Raw genomic sequence first — 19,073 nt, forward strand, 5'->3', positions numbered from 1 at the left:
CTAGGCACAGCCTACCCTCCAGCTACCCCTAATTGCTATACTTCCCAAAGACATTATTTTCTTCTGCTTGAGTGTTTAGCAGACTACTGCTCCACTCCACCTAGAGTATGTATCCCCCCATCCAGTACTCTTCTTAAGGACTCAAGTGTTGCTGTCAACCTCTCTGACCGTGGTCCCTGACACACCCTGAGGGAAAGCTTTTATCCCTCTTCAGCGCACTTGGACACTTGTTTAAACTTGGATCACATTACTTATCAGAATGTACCATGAATATAAGTCTGTGAGTCAAATTCCATTGGCACTGTATTATTTACCCTTCTCTTCTCTGTGCTCAGCACATAATTGCCTTTCAAATACGTGTTGAACCACACTGAACATCAGAGAGCAAGTTAGAGGGGTTGATTAGATTCTTGTTCAGGCTGAGCAATCAGAAAGCAAGGCTTGCTGAAAAGTGCCTAGAAGCCAAACAAGTAGAGCTGCTCACTCAGGGTTCAATAGGCTATGGAAAGGCCAGCTTAGAGATGGAGCTCAGCAAAAAACAAAAGGCAACAGACAGACCCCAAAACCCCATTCTCCTTAGGGAGAACAGTTTCTTCACTAAGCCAAACTGTACATGAAAACACATTAGAATGAAAAGCCCATTCTGTATTAAGTTGAATTCATCACTTGGCAGAGTAAATTATACATGGGAATGCGGCTCATTACCCATAGTCTGGAGGAATTTCAAGGTAAGTTGAATTGTCAGGCAAAACGGCTGACTAAGCACAAATGACATATGCTAATGTCTACTATGGCTGACCTGAGCAATAGGAGGCAAAGCTTCAACACCAAGGTCACAGGCATGAGGAAAAACCTCCCCCTTCTCATTCCTCTGGGGTGGAAGCAGCTGCAATGACCAGCAGTAAACAAAGGGAGTTTCTATTTAGTGGTATTCTGAGCATTTTCATCATAGGAGTGCCTTTCTTTGCTCTGCTTTCCTCATTTTTGGTTGTAGCTTTTTCTTTTTGTTCTCATTCTCTGTACTTTAACACTCTGCCTTTATGATCTCTCCCCTCTAGAACCCTCTCTTCCTAGTTCACTTTATGAATTCACTTCCTTCTCTTATTCCCATTATCATTCTTTTTTTTTTTTTTAAATAAGGTATTCATTCAGCAATCCTTTAAAAAATTATTTATTTGGCTGCACTGGGTCTTAGTTGTGGCATGTAGGCTCTTTTAGTTGTAGCATATGGGATCTAATTCCCTTACCAGGAATGGAAACAGGGCCCCCTGCTTTGGGAGCATGGAGTCTTAGCCACTGAACCACCAGAGAACTCCCCCTGCCTTTCATTAATTTTAAATACCAAAACCCTCCTTCTAGGCTCCTTCTGCCCTAGCATTGGTTATAGAGTGTGTCCTATTTTTTAGTATGTTTAAAGAACCAGTTCTAATTGATGGACATTTAAACTCCAAGAGATGGTGAGGGACAGGGAAGCCTGGTTTCCTGCAGTCCATGGAGTTGCAAAGAGTTGGACATGACTTGGCGACTGAACAACAACATTTTTCTTTGCCTAATAAGTTCCCAGTGATTTTTCCATGTGGTATTTCTCTTATGCATGGGGACAAGGTGAGAAAATATAAATGGATCCCTGAGAAACTTGCTATCAGTATCCTTGAAACATAATATGCACACTGTGATCAGTGGTGATATCCCAGTGAAATAATACTCTGGCCTGGCAGAGGTACTATGCTTGGAAAGTGCGTAATCAAAATTCAAACTGGCCTGGGAAAAGAGTGGAGGCAAGTAATTTATAATGAGAAAAAGATCAGTATTTGAAACATAACACAGCCTTCTCACTAGCAAAGACAACAATGAAACAAACCTTTCTTTTTCTAGTAGGTGTATTCTTCTACTGATATATGTGTGGTTATGTGTCTGAAACTGCTCAGAAACAAGCTAGAAGAGACACAACCAAAGAGATTCATAGAGACTCACTTCGCATTTTTACCTGCTTCCCAAAACCTCCTGATGGAGGAAGAGACAACACAGGGTACTTTCCCAAAAGGATCAGCAGCTGTTTCTTACACATTATTCAGAGGAACAGGAATATTACCTTAAATCCTATTGAAATCCACATTTAGAGATCCCAAATTTTACCTAGCTTTAAAAATGCTACCATATTGAAAAATCAACTTCCTCAAGTTATAACCCTTAAAAAAAAAAAAAAAAAAGGAAAACCAAAGATGATTTTGGCTTTCAAATGGGACATACGTGCCAAGGAGGGGGCTTATTTCATCACTCCAGCAGCCATAATTATCCTCCAGAATTGTGAAAAAGGCTTCAGATGTCTAATCTGGAGTTAAAAAAAAAGGATCACTAAGGCTCTGGTTTTATCAACACCCTGAAACATGGAACCTAAAATTTGAAAAATAGAAAGCAATCCTGAAATTTAAAGCAAAGATAAATAATTTAACAGTGTAATAGTAAGCACAATGCATCTATAGAGCTACCGTTTTTAAAGTGAGGTGACAAATATTATTCCACTCAAATTTCGTATCTCTATGAGGCAGATGGAACAAGCATTATCCTTGTCTTATAAGTGTTAAGCAACTTGCATAAAGTTGGATAAGCTTTAATAAGTGACTTCCACTATTTAATAAAATCTCTCTGCCTACTCAAGCTACTTCCCTAATCTCTGCTTTCTCAAGTCACCAGATTTCTTGGAAAAGTAATCTATTCTTGCTGAATTTATTTCCTCACCTATTATCCACTTTTTAAATCTTGGTAGTTAATTTGTTTCCCCAAATAGCTACTATTCTCAAAAAGATCACCAAGAAAGGATCATGGAACTTTCAGTAGAGTCTCAAATATGCAATGAGTGAATGAAATTTCCAGCAATCTCAAGGACTTGTTTTTGATCCTCATCCTTTCTCATTCTTTTTTAATTTATTTATTTATGGCTGTGCAAGGTCTTTGTTGTTGTGAGTGGGCTTTCTGAAGTTGCAGTGAGCAGGAGCTACTTTTCGTAGCAGTGTGTAAGCTTATTGTGGTGGCTTCTCTTTTTTAATTCAGCATTTTAATAAAGGATTTTACTGCAGCTTGCAAATTTTGCAGGTTCCACAAGAGAATGAGGTTTAAAGAAGTAGTTATGCCACCCTGTTTAATCTGTTCAGGGCACTGTGGGGGTTTGGGCTCTAGGCAGGAGGGCTCAGTAGTTGCAGCACCTGGGCTCAGTAGCTGTGGCATGTGGGCTCTAGAGCTCACGGGCTTCAGTACTTGCGGCTCCTGGGCTCTAGAGCATGGACTCAGTAGTTGTGTTGCACTGGCTCAGTTGGTCCGTGGCATGTGGAATCTTCTCAGACCAGGGATCACTGTGCCACCAGGGAAGCCCTCTTTCTCATTTTTGACCCCAACTCCCCTCTGAAATCCTCTCTTTCCTCATTTTCCATGCCATCACTTTCCTCCTCTGTTACTGTCTTGTATCTTTAAAATTAAACTGCTCAACACCTACTCATCATCCAAGACCTGATTCAAATGACAATTCTGAAGTCTTCTAGAACGCCTCCAGCCTCAGGTTCCACAGTATTCTGAGGTTCCTCAGTACTTCAAACTATTAGGCACTTATTGCATTGTATTCTGCTTGTTATCATCTCCGACTCGGTCTCTCCCTCCCTCATAAAAGCTCTTTGGATACACAAACTGGCTTATTATTCTACATCTCTTGGGTTTAGTAAATTACCTGGCACTTACAGACCCTGCCAACAAATGTCTGAATGAACCACCAGTAAGCAGGAGCCCTAAGGCCAGAGTTCCTCTGCCTTTATCCTTCTCACAGAAAGTGGCTCAAAAGCAAAAGACATTTAATTTAAATCTCTTAATTTCTATTCTGTGAAGTTAAGTGATCAGGCTAGATTCTCAGATTTAGTCACTTAAAAAAGTTTATTTGGCAGTGACCTGTCTACGAATCATCCTTTCCAAGTAGAACTGTCGGCCAGGCAGTGGTGCCACACATGGTAGAGTCATGACTCTCCTACGATTTGCCCATCTCCTCTCTCTCCACCACGTGAGGACTCAGGGAGAAGGTGGCCAGCTGGAAGCTAGGGACCAAATCAGTCACTATCTTGATCTTGGACTTCCAAGCCTCTAGAACTGTGAGAAATAAACTTCTGTTGTTCAAGGCCCCCAGTCTGTGGGGGAAATGTCTTTTTCTGAAAAACATCTTTTTTCCCCCCCAGCTAACTCTAATTGTTAGGAAATTCTCCCTTAGCCCTCTGTATCTGAGAATTGAGGAAAAACAAAGAATATAGGGGGTAGGATCACAACAGAAGAGAATAATTTCCAACTGAAAAATAAATCTGTGACTGGGGAAAATTTTCTTTTCTTTTTTTGAGGAAAAATTTCAAACTGAAAACCGATCAGATCAGATCAGATCAGTCGCTCAGTCGTTTCTGACTCTTTGCGACCCCATGAATCACAGCGCGCCAGGCCTTGCTGTCCCTCACCAACTCCCGGAGTTCACTCAGACTCACGTCCATCAAGTCAGTGATGCCATCCGATAATATAGCAACAAAAATAAATTCTCCAGAGAGGCATCATGATATGCTATAGAAAATAGTAGTTTGTAGAAAGACAAGCCAAGGTTTAAGTTAAGATTCTGCCTTTATCTTAGTGACAACCTTGTCAATCCTTACTTTTCTTGTCAATAAAGTGAGGTTAATATTGTATAGAGTTGTATATAATAATAATGTAATAATACATCAAAGGGCTTTGAAAAACTGAAAAAGACTACAAGAATGTGAGATATTATTAGACTATCCTCTTTCTTCTTGTGGCTATATATAAAGTGTTTTTTATATTAGAGCTACTTATGTTTAGTCCAAATTCAGAGGCAAAAATTGCTCTCCATAACTTTGAATCAGTGGATCTACAATACACTAAACAAAACACATTAACAATACTGAGTTCCTAAAGAGTTGTCTGAAAAACAAAAAGGAAACGACATCATGCTTTCATTATGTCAAATGACAAAAAAGTGTTTTGCCTATTTTAGGTATAGTACATATCTCAATAGAAATAAGCTGCTGAAGAGTCCTTGTTAACTAAGAAAGTTTGTCACCAAATCAAAGAACTGCAGTGTTGAAAGGATTTGAGACCTTTTGGAAACCATCTACTCTAATATCTTGTCTGATGCATATATAATTCCCTTCTGCAATACTGTTGATGGATAAGCATCCATCTGCTGCTTAAAATATTTTCTGGAAAAAATTTTTCTCTTCAGGTAACTCTAATTATTAAAACTGGGCTGGGACTTCCCTGGTGGTCCTGTGGTTAAGACTCTGCTTCTACTGTAGGGGGTACGGGTTTGATTCCTGGTCAAGGAACTAGATCCTGCCTGCTGCACAGAGGCCCACCCCGCAAAATCCTCCAAGACAAAAAACAACTGGGCTAACCTCTGTCCCTTATAACTGCTAACCTTGTGTCCTCTGAGAGCCACAAAGAATACATTCAATTTTAACTCTTTAGAACAGTTTTTTAAAACTTTACAACACTCATATCCTTTGCCCAATTAATCTTCAGGTTAATCTTCCTCAGTTCTCCAATTATTGTGCTGACATTTTTCAAGTGTCTTTCCTCTGGACCAGCTCCACTTCGCTGTGTCCCCACATCCTCACTGCAGTCTAAGCAAATTCCTCTATAAACAGTGTGCTTCTTTAGTCCAATCCATTGAGATCTTTATGGATATCTGACTTAAGAAAATATATTTGCTTTTCCTCTCAACTTCAAAATTATCAGCAGGTGAAAAGCAAAAGAAGAATGTTGCTCCTAAAATCTTGATAATTTGAGTTTTATGCATTCAAGCAATGGTTGGAACAGTCAGATTTTATTAGACAAGATGGCCTTGCCTTTTATAGCATCTCCCTCTGATGCCAAAGCTCAGGAATAGGGACAGGTCCATACTTTTAGAAGTCAAGTCCTCCTCTAACATGGTGATCTGGGGACGCAGAGTCCTGACAAGTGATGCCTGTGAGGCAAAAGTGAGGTCAAGCCTAATAAGAACCTAGAGCTGGCAAACCTCAGCACCACTGCTAGTCTTCTATCAAATACAATGATGATACAACTGGAATTTTCCATGGCAGTTTTACCATATTCTGTTCCATTTTTCCAGAAGTCAATACTATGCTGCTGCTGCTAAGTCACTTCAGTCGTGTCCGACTCTGTGTGACCCCAAAGAAGGCAGCCCACCAGGCTCCCCCTTCTCTGGGATTCTCCAGGCAAGAACACTGGAGTGGGTTGCCATTTCCTTCTCCAATGCATGAAAGTGAAAAGTGAAAGTGAAGTTGCTCAGTCGTGTCCGACCCTCAGCGACCCCATGGACTGCAGCCTTCCAGGCTCCTCCATCCATGGGATTTTCCAGGCAAGAATACTGGAGTGGGGTGCCATTGCCTTCTCTGAGTCAATACTATATTTCACTATAAATATAATCCTGGAAAGAAATTTAGAAGGTCTGAAGAATTTAAGTTCTAAATTCCTCCCCCAAATGCAAAAGCAGCAATTCCTGTTTAAAAATCCTAAATAACAAAAACAATAGGATGTTATCATCATTTAATCAATTCAGGATAGCAATAACTTCTCCAAGCCCACGCAAGAAGGTTCTGGAGAACAAACTACCAATCACAATCTCCATGAAGTCTATGATCTATGATCAAAACAATCTGTTTGGGGACTTCCCTGGTGGTCCAGTGGCTAAGACTCTGTGCTCCTAAGACAGGGCCCAGGTTCGATCCCTGGTCAGGGAACTAGATTCCACATGCCAAATAAAAAAGATTCTGCAAGCTGCAACTGAGACTTTGAGCAGCCAGATACATAAAATCAATCAATATTTTTAAAAAGTCTGTGTGTTCACAGGCTGTATGGGTGGTGTGTTTTACTTTCCCCAAATTTGGGGTTTATAAGATTAAAACTATATTTCCAGTTCAGTTCAGTCGCTCAGTCGTGTCCGACTCTTTGCGACCCCATGAATCGCAGCACGCCAGGCTTCCCTGTCCATCACCAACTCCCAGAGTTCACTCGGACTCACGTCCATCGAGTCAGTGATGCCATCCAGCCATCTCATCCCCTGTCGTCCCCTTCTCCTCCTGCCCCCAATCCCTCCCAGCATCAGAGACTTTTCCAATGAGTCAACTCTTTGCACAAGGTGGCCAAAGTACTGGAGTTTCAGCTTTAGCATCATTCCTTCTAAAGAAATCCCAGGGCTGATCTCCTTCAGAATGGACTGGTTGGATCTCCTTGCAGTCCAAGGGACTCTCAAGATTCTTCTCCAACACCACAGTTCCAAAGCATCAATTCTTCGGGCTCAGCCTTCTTCACAGTCCAACTCTCACATCCATACATGACCACAGGAAAAACCATAGCCTTGACTAGATGGTCCTTTGTTGGCAAAGTAATGTCTCTGCTTTTCAATATGCTATCTAGGTTGGTCATAACTTTCCTTCCAAGGAGTAAGCGTCTTTTAATCTCATGGCTGCAGTCACCACCTGTAGTGATTTTGGAGCCCCCCAAAATAAAGTCTGCCACTGTTTCCACTGTTTCCCCATCTATTTCCCATGAAGTGATGGGACCAGATGCCATGATCTTCGTTTTCTGAACGTTGAGCTTTAAGCCAACTTTTTCACTCTCCACTTTCATTTTCATCAAGAGGCTTTTGAGTTCCTCTTCACTTTCTGCCATAAGGGTGGTGTCATCTGCATATCTGAGGTTATTGATATTTCTCCTGGTAATCTTGATTCCAGCTTCTGTTTCTTCCAGCCCAGCATTTCTCATGATGTACTCTGCGTATAAGTTAAATAAGCAGGGTGACAATATACAGCCTTGATGTACTCCTTTTCCTATTTGGAACCAGTCTGTTGTTCCATGTCCAGTTCTAACTATTGCTTCCTGGCCTGCATACAGGTTTCTCAAGAGGCAGGTCAGGTGGCCTGGTATTCCCATCTCTTTCACAATTTTCCACAGTTGATTGTGATCCACACAGTCAAAGGCTTTGGCATAGTCAATAAAGCAGAAATAGATGTTTTTCTGGAACTCTCTTGCTTTTTCCATGATCCAGCGGATGTTGGCAATTTGATCTCTGGTTCCTCTGCCTTTTCTAAAACCAGCTTGAACATCAGGAAGTTCACGGTTCATGTATTGCTGAAGCCTGGCTTGGAGAATTTTGAGCATTACTTTACTAGCATGTGAGATGAGTGCAATTGTACGGTAGTTTGAGCATTCTTTGGCATTGCCTTTCTTTGGATTGGAATGAAAACTGACCTTTTCCAGTCCTGTGGCCACGGCTGAGTTTTCCAAATTTGTTGGCATATTGAATGCAGCACTTTCACAGCATCATCTTTCAGGATTTGAAATAGCTCCACTGGAATTCCATCACCTCCACTAGCTTTGTTTGTAGTGATGCTTTCTAAGGCCCACTTGACTTCACATTCTAGGATGTCTGGCTCTAGATGAGTGATTACACCATCGTGATTATCTGGGTCATGAAGATCTTTTTTTGTACAGTTCTTCTGTGTATTCTTGCCACCTCTTCTTAATATCTTCTGCTTCTGTTAGGTCCATACCATTTCTGTCCTTTATCGAGCCCATCTTTGCCTGAAGTGTTCCCTTGGTATATTTTAGGAATTATAAACTCCGGACTCACTTTTAACACTTGGTCAAGGTATCTCTTAGGCAATACTGACATTCAAGAAAAGTTCAACAGTCTACTACTCTTAACAAGGAAATCTAAGTGAATAGATGATGCAAAACCAATTATTTTTGACTGGAAGTAAAGTCAAAGATCAAAGTGCTCTGAGAAAGAGAAGGTGGGGGATCCAGGAGCAAACTATAGAGAGGAAATGCAACAACATAAGTGAAAGTTGCTTTCAGAAACCTCTGAGTCAAACTAGTTCTTTTTCTACTTACTGCCATAAATTGGAATGTGATTAGTTGCTAGAAAACAAGATAAATCCTAGGTATACATTGATGCTACTTAACTGAACCATTTCTTCAAAGAAGCAAAACAAATATTATAGCTGTTCAGTGAGAAAGAATGATAGCATGAAGTCATTGGTTATACCTCAGAAAAATAAGTGGCTTTCCCTGGTGGCTCAGATGGCAAAGAATACGCCTGCAATGGAGGAGACCTGGGTTTGATTCCTGGGTTGGAAAGATCCCCTGGAGAAGGGAATGCCTATCCACTGCAGTATTCTTGCCTGGAAAATTCCACAGACGGAGGAGCTACAGTTCCTGGGGTCACAAAGAGCTGAACATGATTGAGCGACTAACACTTTCACTTTTTTCACTTACAGTAATATTAACATTACTATTACTGTTAATAATAATAAGTATTAATAAAGCAAATAATATAGCACTTAACATTTATTACTTACTATGAGCCAGGCACTGTACTAATCACTTTATATGAAGTCTCATCTAATCCTCTTAACAACCCTCTAAAGAAATGAAATGGATACTGAGGTTCAGAGTTGAGGGCTCTGCCCATGGTCACACTGGTAGAGGCAATAAAATCTGAATCTATAGTCCATGCTCCAAAGACTGCTCTGTGCTTTGCTGCAGCTACATATACACTTTTGATAGATACCAATCACTTTCCATAAGGTCTTACACAGACACACACGCACACAGAGCAAACAAAGCACCCCTTTCCCCCAATAGTTGCCAACACTGACTATTATCAATCTTTTAAGTTTTTGTCAACTAATTAGGAAAATTTTTTTTTTTTGGTCACACCACGAGGCATGTGGGATCTTAGTTCCTCAACCAGAGATCGAGGAATACTCCCTATACTGGGAACAGAAGTCTCAGCCACTGGAACCCCAGGCAAGTCCCTTGTTGTTTTAAGAAGGTTGTACATCTCTGAATCTATTCATTGGTCATTTGCATTTTTCTTCTGTGAACTGTTTTTCATATCCTTTGCCCATTTTGAATTAAGTATTTATCTTATTGATTTGTAGGCAGTCACTTATATTCTGGATATTATATTAATATTTGGAGTATAAGGAAATGAAGAAATAAAGACAATTAGCAATCTTTATACGGAGAAGGCAATGGCACCCCATTCCAGTACTCTTGCCTGGAAAATCCCATGGATGGAGGAGCCTGGTGGGCTACAGTCCATGGGGTCGCTAGGAGTCGGACACAACTGAGAGACTTCACTTTCACTTTTCACTTTCATGCATTGGAGAAGGCAATGGCAACCCACTCCAGTGTTCTTGCCTGGAGAATCCCAGGGACGGGGGAGCCTGGTGGGCTGCCGTCTATGGGGTCGCACAGAGTCAGACACGACTGAAGCGACTTAGCAGCAGCAGCAGCAGCAGCAGCAGCAATCTTTATAAAATTAAATCACTGCTTCATACCTTATACCAAAACAAATTCCAGACAGATTAAAAATAATGAGATCATAAAAGCATAATTCTTTCTTCTGGCAGTGTGTCAGTTTCTTGATATTAACTTAATAAAATTATAGATTTATGTTGAGGAAAAAATAATCTGATAGGCAGAACAGTGCATTACAGCCTACACTACAAAACTAGTATAAGGCTTTCTGTGACAAATCTATGTCACTGGCTGCAATTCAAAGTATTAATACCTATCTTCAAAAATTATGAACACGATAAATTTATTCAGTTTAAAAAGTTTAAAAATAATACTTATGATTCCATTTAATAAGAGGAAATACAATAAACATTAGCTACACTAGAAGACTATATTAAAATATTAACAAAGGTCATATCTAGGTAGCTGGAGTCTGTAAAAGAAAAATTAAATACTATTTTAAAAAATGCATTGCTTTATAAGATATCCCTTCTAAACAGACACAAAAATGGTTAGACTTCTGAAGGGTTTGTGACTCATACATTTTTATGTCCTTTAAGTGCACAGTGCCCTGTTCAGAAATTGCCCAACAGACATTTATTGAATGAATAAAATACGGAATGCAGAATTCACAAACAAAATCTCCATATTAGCTACTTAAATACTCACAATCAAAACCTTGCAGGAGAATCACATTTGTTCCCCAAGTCATATTTCATTCACAACTTCAGTTTCTAACGTGTATGAGCTAAAAGCAGGTGGTGTGGAAGTGATGTGAAAAAGAAATCTTGGGAATTCCCTGGTGGTCCACTGGTTAAGGGCTCTGAGCTTCTACTGCAGGGTATATGGGTTCGATCCCTGGCTCAGGAACTGAGATTCCGCAAGCCTGAGCAGCCAAAAAAATTTTTTTAATATTTCATTTTTGAAAAAACTTATGACAAATATAAAGTTCATGTTGGATTCTCTCAGACACAAAGACTATGCCTGATTTATGAAGTATGTTATTCATGCTTATTGAATACCTATTATGAGCACATGGGCAAAGTTCTGTTTGTATAAACAGTACATGAATATTTATAAGGAACTTATATGACTTAAAACAAACACATAACTCTGTGACATACCAATCCTACTGTAAACTATACTAAATCACGCTATAAAACTATATTAAACCAATGCATACAGGAAAGGAATCGGAAGAGCTAAATGGATCAGTGAAACAGAAATATTCAAAAAATACACCCAGGTCTTATGGAGACTTAGAACACAACAGCAGCAGCAGTACACGACAAAGATAGCTTTCAAAACAGTGGGGAAAGGATTGCCTAACTACTTAGTAAATGGTAGTGGACAACGGTCTATCCAAATAGCAGAGGAAGTTAGATTTCCACCCCATACCATATGTATAAATACATTTCAGGTGGATTAAAGAGCTAAACATTGAAAAGAGAAAAAACATAGGAGGATATTTATTAACAGTAAGATAAGGAAGGTCTTCTTAAACAAGACACAAAATTCAAAAGTCACATGAAAAATATTGATGAATTTATAGTATTAAACTTCTGTTCAACAAAAAAAAAGTAAAATGTCGAGAGAAAACATTGGCAGTATGTAATGTACACAAAGGATTGATATTACAATAAAGAACACCTACAAAGCAACAAGAAAAATACGCAATTCCATAGTAAAATGGGCAAAAACAAAATCAACAAACAATCCATAGAAGAAAAAGAAATGGCCAAACAGAAGATTTTGTGACTTATAATAATAATAACAATGACAACGGTAATAGCTAATACAATGTGCTTATAGGCATCAAGTGCTTGGCTAAATGCTTTAGGTATCAACTCATTTAATGCTCACAATAACTCTAGGAGATAAGATACTATTTTTATCCTTTTTTAACTGCTGAGGAAATTGTAGCAGCAGTTAAAAGAAGCTCCTCAGGGACACACAACCTGAGCTGGAATTCCATTGCAGACAGTAAAGCTCTCAAGCCAGTATATCTCTTAACCACTATGCTGTTACCTCTCCAGAGATAGCAGTATCAGGGAAACACAAGTTAACGCAAGATGTCATCTACTGTTCAAACTGACAAAAAGAAATCTTGACCAACACAGTCAATGTGGAAAATGAGTACTATCAATATTGTTGGCAGGAGAATAAAATGGTGATTTCTTTTTGTAGAAATGACTCTTCTTACAAAAAAAGATACTCAGAACAATTTATCCAATAAAAGGTGGATAACAGGTAGTTTCTTATTAAAACATTAATTTTATTTTTCCCTGAAGGTAGTAAGAAATCCTAGAACTCTTTCCTTTTCTCTCTTAATTCTCGGATATGAATAAAAGCTACCAGAGGATGATATTCTGCTGTCTCCACGCTAACTTTTCTCAGTGGCTGCTCCCCATGTGATTTAATCAGCCCTGGTCAAATTTTCCCTGAAAGCCTGTTTCGTTCTACTTTATATTCTTTTCCATATTTGTCCTTTGCCTCTTTCTCAAGAGCCAAAGTTTCTCTTGAACAACATTCAAGAACCAAGGCTGAAGGTGAGAAGCTCAAACTTTCCCTTTTTGGTTTGTTCAAAGCCATTAAAAAGACCCTTTCTTATTTTCAGCAACATGTTAACTCCAATCAGATAAAAACATGGCTTCTGAAATCTCTCAATTCTTCATAGTCTTCAGTTTACCGTTTACAGCATAAATGTAAAGTAACAATATAAATTACTTAAGGGAAAAATAAAATCCGTGCCAGCTTTTGTAACACTTCAGCCATTCCTATCTATAGGCACTATTAGCAAGAGAAACAGGGGAAGGTACATGAAGCTATTAATATATAAAAGAGGCTGTTAGGAAACTTCACTGCATAAAAGTACTGAAAGTTTATCATAAATGGCAGTAAGCTTAGGTGATACTGCCTTCCCTTAAAAAAAAGCATAGCAGGTCAGTTCCCCTTTGAAAAACTTAATTTGCACCTTCAAAACTTCCTGTTAAACTTTTTTGCTGTTGGGTTCTAAAACTACCAACTTGGTTTCTGATTATGACAAGGCAATGAAAATTTGCAGGGGTGAAATGGACACTGTGGAAATACACAGTCAGCTCAGAGAACACTGCTTGAGTAAATCTCCAGGGGAGGAGCCCTACAGGAATGACTTAAGAGACGAACTGTTCTTAAAGTTCATTAAGAGACGAACTGAAGAATGTTCCATATTGTAAACATAGGATGTAAGAAGAGATTAAGGTCAGCAGGAAAATGTGAGATTGGAACGGACAAGGTTGCACTTTTTCCATCTGCATCAAATGGTCACAGATGAACACTGCATTCAAACACAGTTTCACTAGGGTAAGGGGAGAAGGTAGTATCCGCAGCATCACAACAGGCCCGAGACAATGATTTCTACACCCTACTAAACCCTACCGTGTCCCCAACGTAATCAAATAATTGCTGGACAGTTCCAGTGTGTCTACGCCTTAATCACACAAACTCGTGCGAGCAGACACACCTTCGCCAGGAGTCCCAGTGCAAAACCAAAACGCCTCAAGGCATCTCACACACACATCTAGGGTCCTCATTTCGCTGGAAAGACAACTGAGGAGCTGAGGGAGAAGCAGCGACCGTCCAACGCCTCCAAGGGCCAAGAGTTAAGGTGAGGTCCATCTCGGATTTCTCACTCCTAACCTTCCTCCGCTCCAGCCCTGGAAGGAGCCACAAGTGAGGAAGAGAAGTTGTGGAAACAAGAAGGGGAGTAGAGGGTGGGGTGGGGTTGAGGGGTGCGGAGTGGGATGCGAGAACCCCACTCGCATTGAGAGAGTTCAACACCAGCATCTGTATTTGTCCCACACAAGGTCACTCGCTCCAAGTCACTTTCCCCCTGCTGCCCGGTGGGCTTCCCGCCAGAGGCTGCTGGGCTTCGAGGCCAGCACACCGAGGTCCCTCGGCCCTCCCCTACGGGCCGCAGCCCCTTCCCTGCCTCCCTTCTCGGACCCAAGCGCGCCTCCCAGACTCCGGTTTCCGACGCCTGGAGTCTCTCCCAGTCCCATTCGGCGGCTCCTCTGCCTCTACCCACAGGGCTCCCATCAACGTCCCCTCCTTTCCTCCGGACGCCCCTTTCCCCGCCTCCCGCGCCGGGTCCAGCCGGGGGCCCCCGGACGCCGTTCCTGTCCTCCTTTCCCGCCACCCTCTCCCCGGATGCCCACCTGGCGCGGCCCCCGCCCCCGGTCCTTCTCCTCAGCGAGCGGCCGCCTCCCGAGCCCTCCCGGCCCCGCCCCGCTCCCGGGCGGATACAGTTTGAAGCCCCTCAGGATCTCCCTGGCACGCTCGTCCTTGGCTGACATGATGCGGCGGCCGCCGCCTGTGGCTCTCTCACGCTGGCCTGGCGGAGCCTCGCAGACGGTGCCCAGGAACTGAGGACGGAGCCGCAGCCCGGCCTGAAGACCTCGGGCGAACAGCGGCAGCGGCCAGACCCAAACCAGCCTCTCCCTCCCCTCAGCTCCCGCTCCTTATCCCTTCTCCTTCCCTCTAGCCTCTGAGCGCCCGCCCTGAAGCCAATAGAAAGCCCGCCTCGGCGATTGGCATCTTGATCGACCAATAGAAACACCCAGCGGCTTCGCAGGGGGACGAAGAGCGTCAATGGGAAGGGCCCTCACGGGGAAGTCCCGTAGGACAAAATTTTCATTCGGCGTGGTTGCCTAGAGTTTGTCCCAGAGGAGAGTTTGCTTCAGATTTGCAGAGGCTCTCCTGCGGCTGGGTACAGCAGGGCTTTGAGATGACAGCAGGTTGCCCTGTGCGATGTGGTAGAGACTACACTTCCCAGCATTCCAGGGGGCGCCCGGGGAGACCACAGATCCCAGCACGCAACAGAAAGCCCAGGGACTACAAATCCCAGCATTCTCCGCACTCAGTTCCTCTAACTTCGATTCCAGTGTGCCGCAAAGTGTGCGCAAATCCATAAATCTGCTTGTAGGCTTGGTGGTTTCTGAATCCCAGGGGTTGAAACCAGGCGGGAAGATCCTCTTCAGCCTCAAAAGATGACAGCCCACAGACAGGTAACTTCTATTTACATGGAACCCAGAAATCTCCTGCACATCATGGTAAGGCTGAAACAACAAACACAAACACTGATTAAATCATGAAAGAGAATGTAATAGAATGACTCCTTCAAGTCGTACTTGTTTGTTGGCCTGGGGAGCCGGTTAGGTATTTCGCAGGGATTTCTGGTGTGCTCCTGCGGTGGACCAAGAGATGTAAAGGTTGTGTACTCAGACTATCAATACAGTCAGAATTCAGAGGATTTGCTAATCCAACCTCTATTATTTTACGTATGAAGAAACTGAGGCCCAGAGAGGCAGAGAGATTGTCGGGGTCACAGAAAGTTGGGGCAGAGTTAGAATTCAGCTCTAAGACTCCTGCAGTCTGGGCTTTTTGCAGTACACTAGGGTAGTGATTATTTTTAGCAACATGGCTATGCGATCTTCCTCTCCTTGGTGAAGTTTTCCTATCAAGGTTGAAACACCCAGAGGATACTGTGGACAAAAAAATGTTGCCTGACATTTCAGTAAACAACAACAAACGTTGCCCACTGTCAAGCCGTCAGCCACTGAAGCCACCGCTGAAGATGGGCCCAGAGGAGGATTCAGGATGGAGAAAAATAGGAACTTGCCCTAGATAATTAAGATACATATCTAAGGAATGATGTCAATGAGCCCAGACAGTTGCATCTTCCCATGCATAGAAAACCACAGAAATCATCCATTTGAGTTCTCTGTTTCTTGTTAATTGGCAGTAATCTTTTGATGTTCAACTACAAGCTCTCTTTCAGCAAAAACTGCTATATATCCTGGCTCCTCCCTTACATATTTGGAGCAGTTCCTCAGGGCTATATGAGGCTGTCTCCTGGGCTATAGTCCTCAGTAAGGTCCCTGTATAAAACATAACTTGCAAGTTTTAGGTTGTGCGTTTTTCTTCAGTGGATATTAGGTGAACATTTATTTGGTGACTTTCCTACAAGTGAAGGAGTGCAGTGTTTGTTTATCCTCAGTCTAGGTAAGACTTGGTGTTTTGATTTGTTCTGTGTTCAAGGGCTTCCCTGGTAGCTCAGACAGTAAAGCTTTAATATGATTTCAGAAACTAGATAAATACTGTAGTTTAAGCTAAAGTTTCTTTAGCGATCTTATACTCTTTTTCTAGGCCTTCCTTCCTCTTCCTTTACTTCTTTTGCCCCTCTGGGCACCCACCTGATTTTTCCTTCCATGTAATTCAACAAACACCTTTTTCAGTTTCTGTTACTTGCCAGACTTTGTTGGTAGAAGGTGAAAGACATGGTCACTACCACCAGGAAGATAACCATGTAGTTAGGGAAATAAAGAGATTCCACTGGAATTCAAGATGAAATGGTAGGCATGGTACAAAAGAAAGGACATTAGAATGCTACAGAGGCCCCCATGGAAAGATACATTCAGTTGGCAAAACTTGATGGAGGAGGTGGCAGGGGTCTACGTTAAAATCTTTATCTGTAAATTGTTTTTGTTAATGAAATATAACACATACAGCAAGGGCACAATTTTTGCCTACGTATACACTTGTGTCATGAACCCCTAAATCCAGATAGAAAATGTTTGCAGCACCCCTTTGCCCCTTCCCAGTCATCCTTCCGTCCTGATAATCACTCTTCTGACTTCTATTACCATAGAACAGTTTTGCCTGTCCTTGAATTTAATTTATTTATGTATTATTTCTTTATTTTTGGCTGATCTGGTTCTGTGTTGCTGCACACTGGCTTTCTCTAGTTTAGGCGAGTGGGGGCTACTGGCTGGTTGCAGAGCCCTGGCTTCTTATCGTGGTGGTTTCTCTTGTTGCAGAGCATGGGCTCTAGGGCTGGCAGGCTCAGTAGTTGTGGTGCACGGGCCCTATTTCTCCACGGCTTGTGGGATCTTAGTTCCCAGACCAAGGACTGAACTTATGTCTTCTGCATTGGAGGGTGGATTCTTAACCACTGGACTACCAGGGAAGTCCCTTGAATTCCTATGTAATCATACACTATGTACAGTATAAGTCTGGCTTTTCTTGTTCAGTATTTTTGTGAGATTCATCTATGCTGTATGTGGCAGTAGCTAAGTTTTTTATTTTTACTTTTTAATTGCTAAGTAGTATTCCATTGTAGGTATGTAGCACTGTTTATCTTCTCTACTGTTCATGGACATTTAGGTTTTCGTTTACCAATTTTTGGCTTTTATTAACAGAGCTGCAGTGAACATTCTTAAACGGTTCTTTTTGTGGACTCGTGCACTTATTTCTAGGAGAGAAGTTTCTGGCTTGTCTGGAGGGTGTGTGATCAGCAATAGTAGATATTGCCAGTTTTCCAAAATATTTGTACCAATTTTCACCTTAAACAGCAACATAAGAGAGTTCTGGCTGACTCTTATCCTTGGCAATAGAGAGTGGTGTCAGTTTTTAAAAATCCTAGCCATTTTGACTAAAAGTGGTATCCCATTATGTTTTTGTTTACATTGTCTTTGGTGTTGAATCCTTGTCATATGCTTGTTGACTGTTTGCTATCCTCTTTTGTGAAGTGTTTGTTCAAGTCTTTTGTCCACTTTTTTAATTGGGCTGATTATCTTCTTGTTGATTTATAGTTCTTTATATGGTCTAGATACAGAGTTCCTTGTCTGATACACACTTTACAAATATCTTTTCCAAGTCTGTGTCCTGTCCCTTTAGTCTTGTACTGGTGTCTTTTGAGAAAGGGCAATTCTTAATTTTAATGAAGGGTCATAGTTCAGTGTTCCCTTTTCATGATTAGTACTTTTTTAATTGTTTAACTCTTTGCCTACATAGTTGGTGGAATTTTAGCAGACAAATATGAGGGAAGAGCACTGCACAAAGGAAGAGAGAGCAAGTCTGAGCCTAGGCCCTGGTGTCAGAGGCAAGATCTGAGTCCTGTTGTGTTGGGACGGCATGGAGTTTGAGCTCTGATGACGGGAGGGCAGTGAGACAAAGCTGGGTGGGGTGGGGGAGGCATCCTGAGCCTTCAAATATGAACATTATTCTGGAGGAAGCAGAGGCACAGCCAGAATATTTATGAACTTAAACAAGACTTATTAGTCCTCTTTCCAACACCAAATTTGTCCCTTTTCCTCCTCAGCCCTGTTCACTTACCACCACCTCCAGACAGCTCTGGCCTCCCCAGCCAGAATCCTGGGTGATATCTTCCATCTCTATCCCTGCATTCAACTGGTTGCCAGGATAGATTCTATGGTCTAAACGTCTCCAACAAGGACCTTTCTATTTCAAGCCCAACTGCTGCCACCTTTGTTCAAGATCTCACAATCTCTTAACCGGAATCCATCAGTCACCTCAAGGGTTTCCCAGCCTCTAGTTTTCTCCATATCCAGTCCATTCCTATAGCAGCTAGTGTCCAAAATGGCAATTATTCAGACCTCTCCACAGCTTAAAAACCTTTAGTAGCTCCCCAGTGCCTCTAAGATAAAAGAAAAACTCTTTTACATGGCTTGTCCTCTTTCTGATTTGCTTGCTCATTCTTCCAGGCTCAACTCAAGCCTCATTTCCTCTAGAAGGCTGCCTTGAATCACCTCTCCCCAGGGCACAGTCAGGAGAGCCTTGGCTGTACTTCTGGGATACCTGTGGCACCATCTGTCCTGGCCAGACAGGCCTGTCTCCCCCAGAACCATGAACTCTCCCAGGTAGGAACTTTGCTGTATTTAGGTTTTTAT

The 19,073-nt window shown here is 41.8% G+C and overlaps 2 protein-coding genes and 1 non-coding gene across 3 annotated transcripts in view; 2 read left to right on the forward strand and 1 right to left on the reverse strand.

The window, feature by feature from the left end:
- The window catches only part of PDE6D (phosphodiesterase 6D), a 55,131-nt gene extending 40,263 nt beyond the window's left edge, over positions 1-14,868 (reverse strand). The window contains exon 1 of the mRNA XM_027516277.1: positions 14,629-14,868. Within this exon, the coding sequence (XP_027372078.1) occupies positions 14,629-14,678 (50 nt within the window). The 5' untranslated portion in view covers positions 14,679-14,868. The remainder of the gene's footprint in view (positions 1-14,628) is intronic.
- On the forward strand, positions 6,706-6,776 carry TRNAR-CCU. The gene has a single exon. It is a non-coding gene; the product is annotated as a tRNA-Arg (tRNA).
- Positions 14,869-15,251: 383 nt separating the features above from the next.
- The window catches only part of COPS7B (COP9 signalosome subunit 7B), a 28,337-nt gene continuing 24,515 nt past the window's right edge, over positions 15,252-19,073 (forward strand). Inside the window, exons 1-2 of the mRNA XM_027516291.1 lie at positions 15,252-15,389; positions 18,888-19,043. The gene's annotated coding sequence lies outside the window, so the exon portion shown is untranslated. The remainder of the gene's footprint in view (positions 15,390-18,887; positions 19,044-19,073) is intronic.

The sequence above is a fragment of the Bos indicus x Bos taurus genome, chromosome 2 (assembly GCF_003369695.1).
Source record: "Bos indicus x Bos taurus breed Angus x Brahman F1 hybrid chromosome 2, Bos_hybrid_MaternalHap_v2.0, whole genome shotgun sequence".
Lineage (NCBI taxonomy): Eukaryota > Metazoa > Chordata > Mammalia > Artiodactyla > Bovidae > Bos > Bos indicus x Bos taurus.